A 13,986-nucleotide genomic window follows, 5' to 3' on the forward strand; every position below is an offset into this window, starting at 1 on the left:
GGTTATTATTTTAAATCAAATAAAAATACTTTATAACAGTTTTGAAATTTACCTCAATATTAATTTAGAAGTATACCAAAGCGAGTTTGTAGACAATCTGAGTGGAAACGGTCGAGTTTAACCGACGTTTCTTAACGAAATGCCGCGTGTCTGCTCTCGTCTGGGCGCACGCATCCATCTGTAGTCGCGTCGTCCGAGTTTGAAAAACCCCACAGTCGCGCGCAATTGATGATAGTTCCACACCAGATGTAATGAGCGCTAACGACGGCCTCAGCTCATAAGCCTTGTCGGGGCCTGCTGCCTGCTTCTGTTTACTGAAGTTTGGCGGGAGTAACCCCGAGAATACCCGGGATGATCCAACACCTCCTAGAAAGAACAGGCCTCAGCACGGATTACCATAAATATCCCTTAGTAGTCCAAACCTAATGACATATTTTGTATTTTCAACCACTGCGCAGCTTAGTACCCCTAACGTAATGACATCTTAATTATTTTTCGTCTACTGCGCAGTTAACTTCGCCATATCGGACTACTAAATTGATCCGTGCTGAGGCCTTTCTACTTCTAGGAGGTGTTGGATGATCCGAGTGCTTGTCTAGTGTTTCCTCGCGCTCGGCTCCAAACGGGAAAGCAAGATGTTTTCGTTCCAGCAAGAGTATGGATGGATTTTTTAGCATTTATACCCGAGAAATTCGCGGCGAGGATTGTGGATTACGTATAACCGTTTCTCTGATGAATTTTTTTGACACCTATTCGACTTTTTTGGTTTGTATTCGAAAATGATATTTTGGAATCAGCTGCGTGCCCCCCCTGCAACAGTCTCGCGCCCCCCTAGGGGGGCGCGCCCCACAGTTTGGAACACACTGCATTAAAATAATGCATTTTATCTGTGAAACAGACGAAATGTATATTGTTTTATTCAATTCATTTTTGTAAATCCAATGAAATATGTGCTCGAACCAGACTAAAACGTTTTATAAGACAGATTCTCAAAATTAGTAAAAAGCTCACAGTAAATTAGAGGATAAAATTTAATTAAAGAGAGAATTATAATTTGATGACGATTATTTTATCGAAAATGTTAGTTATACTATTAGGTAATTTGATATGAAATATGTACTTTCAATTTCGAGGAAATGATTGTTAACAAATCGTGATTTGTTTAACGATTTGTTGATTTGCTTAGCTACCTTGTTTGTAACTTCTATGTTATTTGTAAAACGGTTATGTGAAATTCAGTAGCTTACCATTAATTGTTTTTTTTTCCTTTTGCTATAAAGTTACACATCTCACCCTCTTAAAGAGATCATTGTAAGCTTTAAAAATGTTATAAATTTTTTTTTAAAAATTAATTTTATTGAAAAAGGAACGGTTGCACTGATATGAGTAATAAATTCTTACCTGGAAATGCGAAATCGAAGACTAACTGAAAGATTAACAGTGTGTTTGGCTCTAGTGTTAGTTAGCTTTGCTATTAGTCCAACAAGGATTTATCACTAAAACGCACTCTAAAGTGTAGTATTCAGACACACACTCACACTAAAAAAGAAAAGAAACAAAAAATGAGTTGATGGTGAGTGTTTGGTGCTTTAGTGCAGGTGGGATCCATTATGAAATTATGATCATATGTACCTAGCTCATCCATAGTTGCCAACTCTATGGGATTTACCAGTAGACTACTGGATTTTGCCGCTTTCTCCAGGTCTACTGGTTTAATAAAAATTCTCCTGATTTTTGAACATTTTAGAAAATTCCCTAAAATTGAGTAAGTTTCCTAAAAAAATATCTATTGAAATAGAATTTTTGTACAGATTATTGCCTGCTTGAATATTTAAATGATTATTATTAATACATAATGAAGCGAACCTCATTTACAGCAAGCAGTTCAAAACTTTTTGTTATAAAATATTAAGTTTATTTTTATTCAGAACTCTTTTTAAATTAATTAAAAAATCTTTTACCTTCTATGATATGCTAATGATATGATTAACTATCTTTTATGAGTAATGCCTATTAATATTCGAAATAATGAGTAAAGATAATACATAACATTTCAAGTATATTTAATGTCATTCATAACTGGAAAATAGTGCAGTTTTTCTGTTTTGATAACCATAAAAATCTCTAAAATTCCCCTTGTGTAAAATATTTAGTACATTATGCAAGAATTATCATGAAATTTACATTATTTCGTAAAATCTACTGGATTTTTTTCTATTCATGTTGGCAGAATTATACTGCAACTAAGTAGACGAAAAAATAAAAAAAAAACTCAAAGAAAAATAGCCTACATTGGTCATCATATCATCTTTTGCCTTATTGCATGGTATTTGCCAAACCAAATACTGCAAAAATAACTGTGGCAAAACTGTAGGTATCGGAATTTCTTCCTCCCTTTTCATACTCAATTGACATCCTCTGTAAAAAATTGCTGTTATTTTTGCAAACTATATTTTTTTTCCAGCATCAGTGTTGTGACGATAAATGAAAGCACTTTTTGCTGTGAAATTGGTTGTTATTTGTCACGTGCGCTAGATAACCAATTGAAACGATCACTGAAATCGTTTGCTGCTTTTTTCGGTTAGTTTTGAAACGTTCTAAGTGTTTAGCTTGTGCTTTTTTAAAACCTAATATTCTGTTATTTTTATATTGCGGTAGATGTTTGGATTTAAAATCTATTAAATTTTATGGAACCTGATGGAATTTCGTGGTTTTGATGTTGTTGTTGTTGTTGATTTACGTCGCACTAGAGCTGCACAATGGGCTATTGGCGACGGTCTGGGAAACATCCCTGAGGATGATCCGAAGACATGCCATCACAATTTTGATCCTCTGCAGAGGGGATGGCACCCCCGCTTCGGTAGCCCAACGACCTGCGCGCGAAGTCGAGCACTTTACGGTAGCACAGTTTAACGAGGACCAATACCGCACACCCTCGGTCCCTACGCAGACTGATCCAAGTGGGTCACCCACCCGCACACTGACCGCAGCCAGTGATGCTTGACTTCGGTGATCTGATGAGAACCGTGTCTTAACGATCAGTCCACTGCGGGACTTCGTGGTTTTGAAGCCAACATTTTATGTATGAAGCTAGAAAGCTTAAAAAAGAACAATTATTGACTTGAATAGTGATAATGAAGAACATACTTAAGAAAACTAGATTTCTTAATAATTGCTGGTTGTGCTGATTATTCTATATTTATTATTTTTTAATATTAATTGTGTAGAACGCAGTGCTTATGCCATGAGTTATTTAAAATTTTTAACATTTAAAATGATTGAATATTTCTTAGCAGGAAGCAAATAATATGATTAAAAACTTTAACTGTATATTTAATTACAATATTATATGTACGCAACTGAAATATTATATGAAAATATTTTTTATCTGTATATATACACTTATTTTTATTAATTTTATGTTGTAATCACTTATGCTAGTTTCCGTCAATTTTGATTTTAGTTGTATTCTTATTATTAGGTCCCCAGCTCAAATTCGATTCTTTTAATAGTTGGTATTTTATGTTTGCATTATAAAAACGTTAAGTTATTAGATATATATCATATCATACTCGATATTCAATGATAATAGAAGGTATTTGTCATTGTTATTTGTTTCAAAAATTTAGTTCAAATTTTTATTAATGTCTCGTAAATTAAACTATATAAACATATGCCAGTTTTAATATGTAGTGTATAGCAAGTATCAACGCTTCGAAGTATAGCTGAAAAATTCCACACTAAATTATATTGCCAAAGTAGACCCTCAATTCACTGGTGAAATACCCTCTCCGGATATAGGTATTTCATGGTGAAATACCTCTCCATGAAATACCTTGCTCCGGATAAGGGAAAGTATCGGTTAAGAAACTTAAAGCAAAATTTCGTAAATATTTTTAAAAATATTCCTAAAAATTTATAATTAAATAATTGAACTTGAAGTAAAAAAAAAAAATCGAAAGCTGACAATTTGTTATGAAACTACACTCATTAAATGGGATTTATGTATTTATGTCACAGATTAATATAATGTAATTTTAGTCACAGATTAATATAATTTACAAAAAAATAATAATAATAAAAAAAAAAATAAATAAATAAAAGAAAAAGAAAAAGGAAGGTAATATGTTAAATAGTAAGTGCATTTCAAAGAAAATATGAAAACCGCTAAATATTTAAAACCAAATAATAATACTACAAAAGACTTCTAATTTTAAGTAAAAAATGCTCTCCGTCATACAGTTATAAAATGAAAATACTGTTAAATGGGTTTATAAATGATTTTTATAATGGAAAAAAAATGATCTGGTACTTTAAAATAAAGGAAAGAGATTTTTGACTATTTAATATTTTAACTTTTAGAAAAAAGTGACTTTTTACATTTCTGTTACGGAGAAAATGCAGTTTCATTTTTCGGTTATCGATGTAACGTTTCCTGCGTTTTCGTTATTTAATTCTTTTAGGAAATTTTCCAAGGCATACACTTAGTGTATGTTTCGTAATTTTAGTCAATAGTTGTTTCTTACAAAGAATTTGATGTATGGTTCGATTTGAATACCACCAAAGAGAACAACGATGGAAAAAGTGAGGAGAAAAATATGGGTGTATATTTTGAAAAATAAAATGGTTCCTTATACCTGTAAGCTATCAACCAACTTAGTCTTTATTCTACAAATTTTATACTTGTTGACCAAAATAACACTGTAATATTATTGAATAGTTTTTATTTATAAACTACCATTAATTTTAAATGATTTAGAAATAATAATAGATCTCATTTGTAGGTGTGTTTTAACCCATGGCTGTACCGCTGTTTATGTTATGACTTGGAAAAAATATTAATTGTTTTTAAAAATTCTGTATAATATAGAACTAAGAATGTCAGTCTCAGTTTGGATGGGTATAACTAATGAAAATACAAATACAGTAGTAGGCATAGATTTACATTTATTTATATTTTTCCCATATACAGACCATGTTTGAAATTTACAGGAGTGGATAATATTTGCAATGAGTCAGCAAGTAGTGGTAATTACACAGTTGATCAGGTACATCGTGTGTGAATGTTCACGTTACCGCGTGTTTTTCATTTTCTTCGCCTCTTCTTAAAGTAAAATTGCTTTTCTCGTAGTGCAGTTTGATTTTTTTCAACCCCACAGTTTGCATTTCTTGATGGGATTCATTGGAGATCCGATGGGACAGTTGAATATTTCCGAGAACTCTGCAGAGTTCATCAATGGTATGTTAGACCTGAAAGAAATGTAAAAGCAAAATAACATTTAAAAACTAAGGGTTTAAAGTGGGTTAAATGGAAAAAATAATTTTATTTTTGTTGCATCTAAAATGAAAAACTTGACTGAATTCTAAGTGGTGATAGAATTTTATTATGAAAGTGCTGACTCCCCTCTATTTTGATTTTACCTTTACAAAAATAAAACTATTTTCTCCTTTTCAGTTTTTTTTTCTCTGCAAAACGTGATGTTTTTTATTTTTTTATTGCATCGTTTTTTACTACTGTACATTGCACATTTTATAATAACTTATGTTTATTGTTACACATACGTATGCAGGCTTTTGTGCTCATTACAAATACGGCTTTTTGTAGAACAGATAGTACTAGTTAGAGATAGATATCATAAACGTACATTCAGGGTTGAAGTGAGGTTCGAACCAGCTACCTCAGCGCTACAAAGCGTTTGGCGGATCGGTGAAACTGCTCGACCAGGGAGGTCCTGTTATAGTTTATATTCTTAATATTTCTTGTGTTCCTGTATTTTATATACCTACCGTCTAATTTTTACAGCATTTTTATAAACTCGTTTTGTGCGTCTAAGGGTGGAATCGTACAATCGAAATTTTGAGTACTTTCCTATTAGATTGAGCTCTGAAACTTCTATTTCAGCTTCTACTGCCTTATGTCAGGGCAAGTTTAATCGTTTCTTAACTGCTAGATGCAAAATTAATCGTCAATCAAACTTAAAAAATTCTGAAATATTTTTGTCTAACCAAATATCTCTTGAAAAATTTGGTTACGTGAAACTCGGTATCTGATGATAATATAAGTTTGATTCTTTTTATGACCGCTAGTTTTACTGAAACTTCATTTTTCGTTGTTGTCATGTTAATCTCAAAATCTTGATCCTTGATGAGTTTGCGGATATCTGGACCATCAAAGATTACCTCTGTTAACTTAGCTTGGGATAAACCTGGAATCTTTTATCACATGCATTTGAAATAATCGCCATCTTTTGGAACAGCCTTGACAAACAGCTTCATTACACCTAATTTTATATTTAGAGGGGATAACAATACTTTTTTGGATCAACTAATCTGTTTCCAATTACATTCTTGGAGCCTGGATCAAGATTTTGTCTTTTCGGCCATTCTTTTTTGACCCAATGTTGAGTCTTGTCATGGCTGTCCCACTCACAAATGAAACATTACAACTTTGCAAATCCACATTGTTAAACAAGAAACATGGATATAAATTTCATATCATTGCAAATGGTCCAACTGTGGTCGATATATTTTATTTTGTCCAAGACGAGAGTCAGGTTTTCATAGCATTCTTTTATATATACCGAGTGTCTAACTGGTACAGATGCATACTGGCTCCCATGATGAAGAAGGACAGCTTTGAGTCTTCGTTTAGATGAATCTATAAACAGCCTCCATTCATCTTTATCGTCGATGACTTTAAATTTGCTCATCAATCCAGGAACATCAGAACAATAGACCAAGTTCTCCTTTTCATCAAAGTACTTAATAAATTCCTTTTCTTGATTCCCGTACCAATAAAAAGATGTTCCTTTGGTCAATATGTTTTCTTTCAGTCTGGAGACTAACAATTATTCAACTGTCTCTTTCGAAAGGCCCAGATCTCTAGTCAGATCATTTAGTTCAACCTGAGAAAAGGGCTGAGGTGAACCGGTGTCAAATGACTTATATTCGATATCGGAACCATGAACTTCTGGACGTTCCGCTTCTGAAGACTCTGAAGAGATAGCTGGCAATTCAGTTGGAGGAAATGTCACAGGAACATCTTGCCCTTGAAGAGCGGGGCGTATGGCCGATGGAATGTGATCAGGATAAGATATTTGTCCTTTACCTTTTTTCCGGTTATACCCACGAACAAGGCAGGTTCTACAATAACAATCATCAATGTGGTTTTTAGGCTCCCTCCATGTCATAAGAATTCCAAATCGTAAGGCAGTCTTCTCGCCTCAGAGCCATAAGCGTAGATCATTAAAATACTGCAGGCAAACTTTATGAGGAGCCCACGATTTATCCTGGTATCCGAGTTTCATGCCAAAATGCGCATGATACAGTTGACTTACATAGTCTGTAATGCTCTGTCTGTAATGAATAGTCTGCAATGAAATTTTAACAACGTCTCGGGCTGGAAGCCATGTTTCACGAAGCGCACACAGAAAAGCAGACGTTAAAAATGCTTCTGAAAAAATGACTCCCAAATACGCTTGGTGTTCCTAAAAGGTCAGCGAACCAAGATAAGAATTTTCGAGACGCTTTTGGTAGAGCGATATTGTGACAGAGAGAAGGACGGTGATAGGAAGATGTCATAGAGGGGTACTTTTGTAGATTTGACCAAAATAGAATGCCGGTCAGGCAAGAAATTCTAAGACGAAATTTTTTTTATGGCAAATGGTCATAAAAATTCTAGTAAAATTGAATTTTTCAAGAAAACGTGACGTGATAGAAAGTTTTCATTATTTTTTTGCATTTCAGTACCAAAAAGTACATAAAGTTCAGCTATCAGTCCTCTTGTATTTTTTTCATCGCAGGCCGGTGTAATTTATTATTAGACGAATTTGGGCAATAAATTATTCTGCAGAAGTAATTTCTGCAAAACTTAAAAGCTAACCTATCACCTATGGAAATTGTGATCGTATTTTAATATACATACTTTAACATTCAGGAAAAACTGCTATAAATAACATATTAATTCAATTCTTAAGCAAAATTGATCCATTTCGGGAAAATATTAAATGAAGTGAAAATTATGGCTTTTGTTTTATAATTATATTTTGACCCAATTACTATTTTCTACGTTCAAAATTTAATAGATTAATAATGTTTTAATGTATCTGGAATTTTCAGAAGTGTATTCATAGATGAAATAGTAGTTATTTTTGATAGGAATAATTTGTTTACTAAAAATATGAGTAATATATATGTTTAGTGAATAATTGTAACATTTTGGGTTTAGGGTAAGCCATTTTTATATTTAAAGGAATACTTTGCACTTACCTATATTTTCCTGGGCTATGATTATCTTTAATGTATCGTTCATTTGCCTCTTTGCTCAATACTTCACACCATATCTATAAAATTTAAATTGATTTTTCTTATGCACTTAATTTTGTAATTTTAAAATTTTATGTAACATTAGTTAAAAGTAAGTGCTAAATATGTCTTCAAAGAATTACGATATAAATAGTTAAAAGTACAAATTTAACAATCTAAGATAAAGGATACATAGAAGCACGGTCACCAGAAAAAAAAAAGGATCACACATATAATTTATGAAAGGTTGGTCGAAGTTTTATTTTTATAAATGTTATGGCAATATCTCAAAGAAATTATATGTAGTAGGGGAAAAATGAGCGCAACACCTCACTTTTAGGGTTGATGACCTCAATTATTACAGTGCTACGTGATGAGCGCTTCACACTTCGGATCATGATCTCTCGTCTATAGGATGAGCGCTACATCCCACTTCCTCACTATGGATGAGAGTTTAACCCCACTGATAAGCTTTTATCCAAATAAACCCGAATTTATCTATTATTAATCTATAGATTTCGTAACTAAATATATTCATTTGGAAAATTTAAGCGTGGTAGTGCAAAATGTTTAGGTAATTAAAATAAAATTTATTTTCGTATTTTAGACACAACTTTTTAATTTCTTTTTAATGACCGTGTGAACTCGGAGGAAAAGAAAGAAAGAAAGAATATCTTGTATTACAATTATTATATGATTAGCTTTTATCTCATCGAAATAAAATGTGGGTGACCTCCACAATAGATAAATAATTTAAAGTAGATGCCAGGAGCAGTCGAATCCGGAGCAGTTGGCATCTCTGGTTAATTAACATAATTTTCAAAAAGAAAAGGAAGAATTAAGAAAAAATTTAGTTTACCTGTGAGTATTGTAAAAAGAAAACTTGTACGTTTGAATATGGAATCCCTGGTAGACTAGGCTCCTCACCATGCTCATCTACATAGTTTTTGTAAGCCTGCAAGATACAGGTTTAAAATTGAAAACTCTTAAATATTGCACAGTAAAATATCCTTTTCATTTAAATTATATTTTTTCATTTACCAAACTTGATATAAAAAGAAATGTTTCAATTCAAAAGAAAAACACCTGATTAAATAAGTCTAACTTTTTAATCACGCTACAACACTAAGTTTTGAAAAATATAATAGATTTACACAAGATGTAATTTAATACAATTAAAATTATATAAAGTACAGAGTTCTTATGAAATATAAATTATAAAGTTTTTGTATGTCTATCTGAGAGATGTTTTGAACAAAATCTGATTTCTAGAGTGCAAAAATATTCTGTTAGGATCTGTTTCTTTTCCTTTACAATTCAATTAAACTGGCATTTATTAAATCAATCATAATTATTGACTAAATCCAGTAATTAGAAATATGGGCGTTGTTTTTGTAAACACAGAACTTTCGGATGCCCCACTTATCATAACCATTAAACAAATTTACACGCTGTTTATTTACAAAATGCTTTTATAACTCAAGGCTTCTTGCTATTAATTCAATGGGATATTATTGTCATTAATATATATTCATTCAAAATGATGAATAGCATTCGTGAGCTCATAATAAAATGTATACAAAGTTTTGTTTCTTACCCTATAGGCTTGTTTTAAGCCTGAATTATCACAGATATTGTCATCAAGAGTTTGATTACCATTTACCTACAAAACAAAAAAAATGGCGACATTACGTTTTGTAATTAAATATTGTATACATTTGAAGAGATAGTGGAAGAATATGGATTATAAGCAACAATGTTGGAAACACAGAAAAATATCTAACTAGTTATGAATATTCATTTATTTCTGCGAGTCTTTAAACAAATTAATTTTTTTAAAAAAAAATCTCATTCTTTTCATATCTTTATATATTTTAAACATGATTTTCACAAATTTCTTAACTAGTTCTTCAACGAAACTCTTCAATTATTTTGTTATTGAAGAGTTTGGTGGAAGAACATGGTAAGTAAATTTCCTTTATGTTACATTGATAAGTCAAAAATTTTGTTATATGGAAGAACATGTAAAGTTTTTAACTATTACTTAACATGTTATTATTGCTAACATGTTGTTGCATTATTACTTAACATGTAAAATGTTTGCGTTTTAATTAACATCTTATTTCACTAAACTCTTCTATTAATTTGTAAGCTTACATTTTGCCCAACTATATCGATAGGCAGCTGTGAATACTGGTCCACAAAGCAGGAAGCTTTTTCTTTGAATTTTTCAATATGCTCATCCGACCACCATTGAGTAAGGTTTCCATTCTTATCGAACTTCCTACCTAGCGAAGAGATCACACTTTAGATAGTTAAAAACACTTCAACTTTCTTTCATTATACTAATTATATTAAATAGCAAAATTCTATTCACGACGTCACCTAAACAAATGTGTCACCTAAACAAATGTGTTTAATCCCACACCCTAATTCTCCCTTCTGCAGAGGATCAAAATTGCGATGGCATGTCTTCGGATCATCCTCCGCGATGTTTCCCAGACCGTCGCCAATAATCCATTGCGCAACTCTAGTGCGACGTAAGCGAACAACAAACAAACAAACAAACACTATAATTCAAAATGATTTATTTTCGTAACCATAGTAACCGTCAGAAGACGAGTCTAATGTCTGCGGATGTTCTCGTGAATGCTGGGCAGTAGGGATAATTTTAGCTCATTACACACTCTTTCACAAAATATTTGCATATGCTGTTTTTACTTAAACCGCTGTTTGCATGAAAATCCAGTTATAATGAGAATTTAAAATACAGCGGAAAAAATGTTTTCTAACGTAATGAAGGAACTTTTCCAGATTGTCAAACTTAATGCATTTCTTGTACCGAAATAAAAGCAAAATATAGATTTTTTAAAAATATTTATTGCAAAATTCATATTTAAATGTTGGAAAAACATTTTTTTGAAATAAAAGCTTATTTTACAATCGTAAACAAATAAGATGTTTGAATATTTATTGCAAACATCTACATGTCGCAAAATCAAATGGGAAAGAAATCCACATATTTTAGCTCTAATTGGTTAAACTTTTCTTGAAAAAATTATTTTACTAGATGTTTGTTTTGAAGCACATTTTCTATGGGAAATATGTAAGCATTCCCTTTTTATTTGTCGTTCTTCGGAAATTTAACATTTATCAGGTAAATACGCGTGTATGACATTCATATATGTAAATATCAAATGATGTTTGCATTTTTGCTTAGCTTGCTTTTCTTATCAAAAAATATCAAGCAGAATACATTGAAATTTGTCAAGTGAGACTACCTGTCTAAGTTGATCGTGATTATCAGGAACCAAATTTATCATTCATATTAAAGGAGAGCAAATCTTTGTAACCTGACCATATGTCTATTTTTTTATCTTGGCAGATAAAATAAGTCAAATCGGTCTAGAAGTGCAATTGAATGATAATCTAAACTCTTCATAAGTTGACCAACGAAAAAAAATTTTTTAGGAAATTTTCTTTGCTTTTGCGGTATGAATTAGAATTTTAAAAAAATTGGGGAAATAGTATTAAAAGCTAACTTAAACCTATTTGTGAGTTGACCATTTGGGAAAACTAAAAACGTGTTTAAAAACGCATTTTATATGCATTATTTTTATATTAGAATAACATGATATAAAACAAAAATAACGCATTCTCTCTATAAGTTGATCATCTGTCTAAGTTGAAACGGCAAGTGGTCAATTTACACAAGTTTCATTGTATTCTAAACTATAAGCATCTCTCCAGGTGATTTGTATTCCTAGTTGACCCTGATCCGGAGGTACTCTAAGGAGTCAATCTGGTTAATTTTATTACAAAGTCTTTCATTTCGTTACTTTGAGTGTGTAAGTTAAGTTCGTTTAAGTTCGATATTGCATTGCCAGTTCTAACTCTTGTACGATTGATCTCTGCCTTCAATCTAATCTATATTATAAAATAATTAACTAATTCATTGAAATTCATGAATCTCGTTTAGCAAAATCAACAAAACAAATTAGAATGCCATTTAGAACTTATATATGATGTCCCTTCCAATCAAATAAAGATTAAATATCTGTGACCAAAATTACAATTTAAAGGCATTAAATAATAGTTTTAAAAATTTATATATTAAATAAGTTCAGCATAAAACCTTTGCCTTATGCAGGTAAGAAATCGTTTTAAAAAATTTATTTCTTTTTCTGAGCGACAAACTTGTGTATCAACCTGATGATAAAAACTTACCGCTACTGTCGAATCCATGAGTGATTTCATGACCGATAACAACTCCTAACATTCCAAAGTTTAAGTATCTGAAAAAAAACAAAAAACGTTTAACGTTAATTTCACATCATATAGTCTTGTATGTAAAAGCGTGGCTTATCATTCTATTGCAACAAGCCCTTTAGTTTTCAATTCGATAGAAAATGAGAGAAATATTTACTTAGGCCTGTCTGGAGTGAAGATTGGTGACCTTAGTATTCCAACAGGAAAAACTGCAATGAAATGAGATTAAAAAATTAATTACTATTAAATTATATTTAATGCATCATAATGTTTTAAGGGAATAGAACTTTCTTCTTTCTTTCTGAATAATTTTCTTTTTCTTTTCTCTTTCTAAATATTTCTTTCTAAACGTCGGAAATAATGGATCGTTTATTACTCGCAACTCTGAGTAAAGCAGTTGCAACGTAAGGTAACAATCTCAAATTGGTTGTACGCCAAATGTACCGAAAAAATTCTTTAGAGTTTTTGAATTATTACTTTTGCTAACTTCAGTGACATAAACAGTAATCGAAACTGAGTTTCTATAGAATTGTATGCTCGCCAATAAAAGTTAAACCCCACAGGAAAAAATTTAATTTGTTCTATAGTTGTGAAAGTAACTGCTTGTTCGCGAATACTTTATTTAAAGCTCAGAAAGTAATGTTTGTTATTGACTAGCTAAAAATGCAGAATTAATTGGATAGCAAATCAATGAAAAAAAAGATTATTTGAAATATGTAATAGTAAAAATGAGAATGATACATATCTAAAAAATGAATCCGTAGAAAATATTGAATAATTTTTATACCTGGTTGCAACGATAAGTAATCATCATTAGTTTGACATATGATTGACGATAATCTCCTTGACTGTAAAATTGCAATTAACCCATTAAAGGCCAATGTTTCCATTAACTTCTTTAAAAAAGGTAAAGACTGATAATTTAATTATTTCATTCTTTAAAATTATCACGGAGAAACGAAACATTCGTAAACAAAATATTTTATTAATAATATTAATATCAATATTTTAATCAGAAATCAGATTATTGCACTAACATGATATCCAACACTAGAAAATTTCAGAATGGTGGAAGCATATTTGTCCTACCACTATCACTACTTACTCGCTCATGAAGTGCTTTAAACGTGAAAAAATTGTCTATTTTTGCATAAGTAGACTAAAATGAGTTGATTCTACTTGTAGAGGTCAGGAAATCATTGAAAATTGTATGGCTTAGCTTTAATAAAGATTTAAGTGTTATAGTTTGCCAGAAACTGGTTTAAATGTCGATTGCTAGACTCCAGCCCCCGAACACGAATGTGAGTAAGCCTTAACATTCTGTGGGCTCCGCTGAAGAGACATCTCAAATCACCATTCTGAAATAGGAAATTGTTATGTTTCTGTATTTAGTAACTACTTTATTCTAAGGTT

General features: G+C 31.4%; 1 protein-coding gene across 3 annotated transcripts in view; it reads right to left on the reverse strand.

The window, feature by feature from the left end:
* Positions 1–4,930: 4,930 nt before the first annotated feature.
* The window catches only part of LOC107442454 (endothelin-converting enzyme 2), a 229,558-nt gene continuing 220,502 nt past the window's right edge, over positions 4,931–13,986 (reverse strand). For 2 of the 3 annotated variants that reach the window (XM_087164159.1, XM_087164158.1), the window contains exons 15-21: positions 12,731–12,782; positions 12,532–12,599; positions 10,462–10,592; positions 9,902–9,967; positions 9,164–9,259; positions 8,269–8,342; positions 4,931–5,250 (exon numbers count right to left, since the gene is read on the reverse strand). In XM_087164159.1, the coding sequence (XP_087020285.1) occupies positions 5,148–5,250; positions 8,269–8,342; positions 9,164–9,259; positions 9,902–9,967; positions 10,462–10,592; positions 12,532–12,599; positions 12,731–12,782 (590 nt within the window). In that variant the 3' untranslated portion in view covers positions 4,931–5,147. The remainder of the gene's footprint in view (positions 5,251–8,268; positions 8,343–9,163; positions 9,260–9,901; positions 9,968–10,461; positions 10,593–12,531; positions 12,600–12,730; positions 12,783–13,986) is intronic. The other variant, XR_015433761.1, reaches the window with a different exon arrangement.

This window comes from Parasteatoda tepidariorum, chromosome 5 (genome assembly GCF_982258835.1).
Source record: "Parasteatoda tepidariorum strain Cologne lab strain chromosome 5, Ptep-v5.0, whole genome shotgun sequence".
NCBI lineage: Eukaryota > Metazoa > Arthropoda > Arachnida > Araneae > Theridiidae > Parasteatoda > Parasteatoda tepidariorum.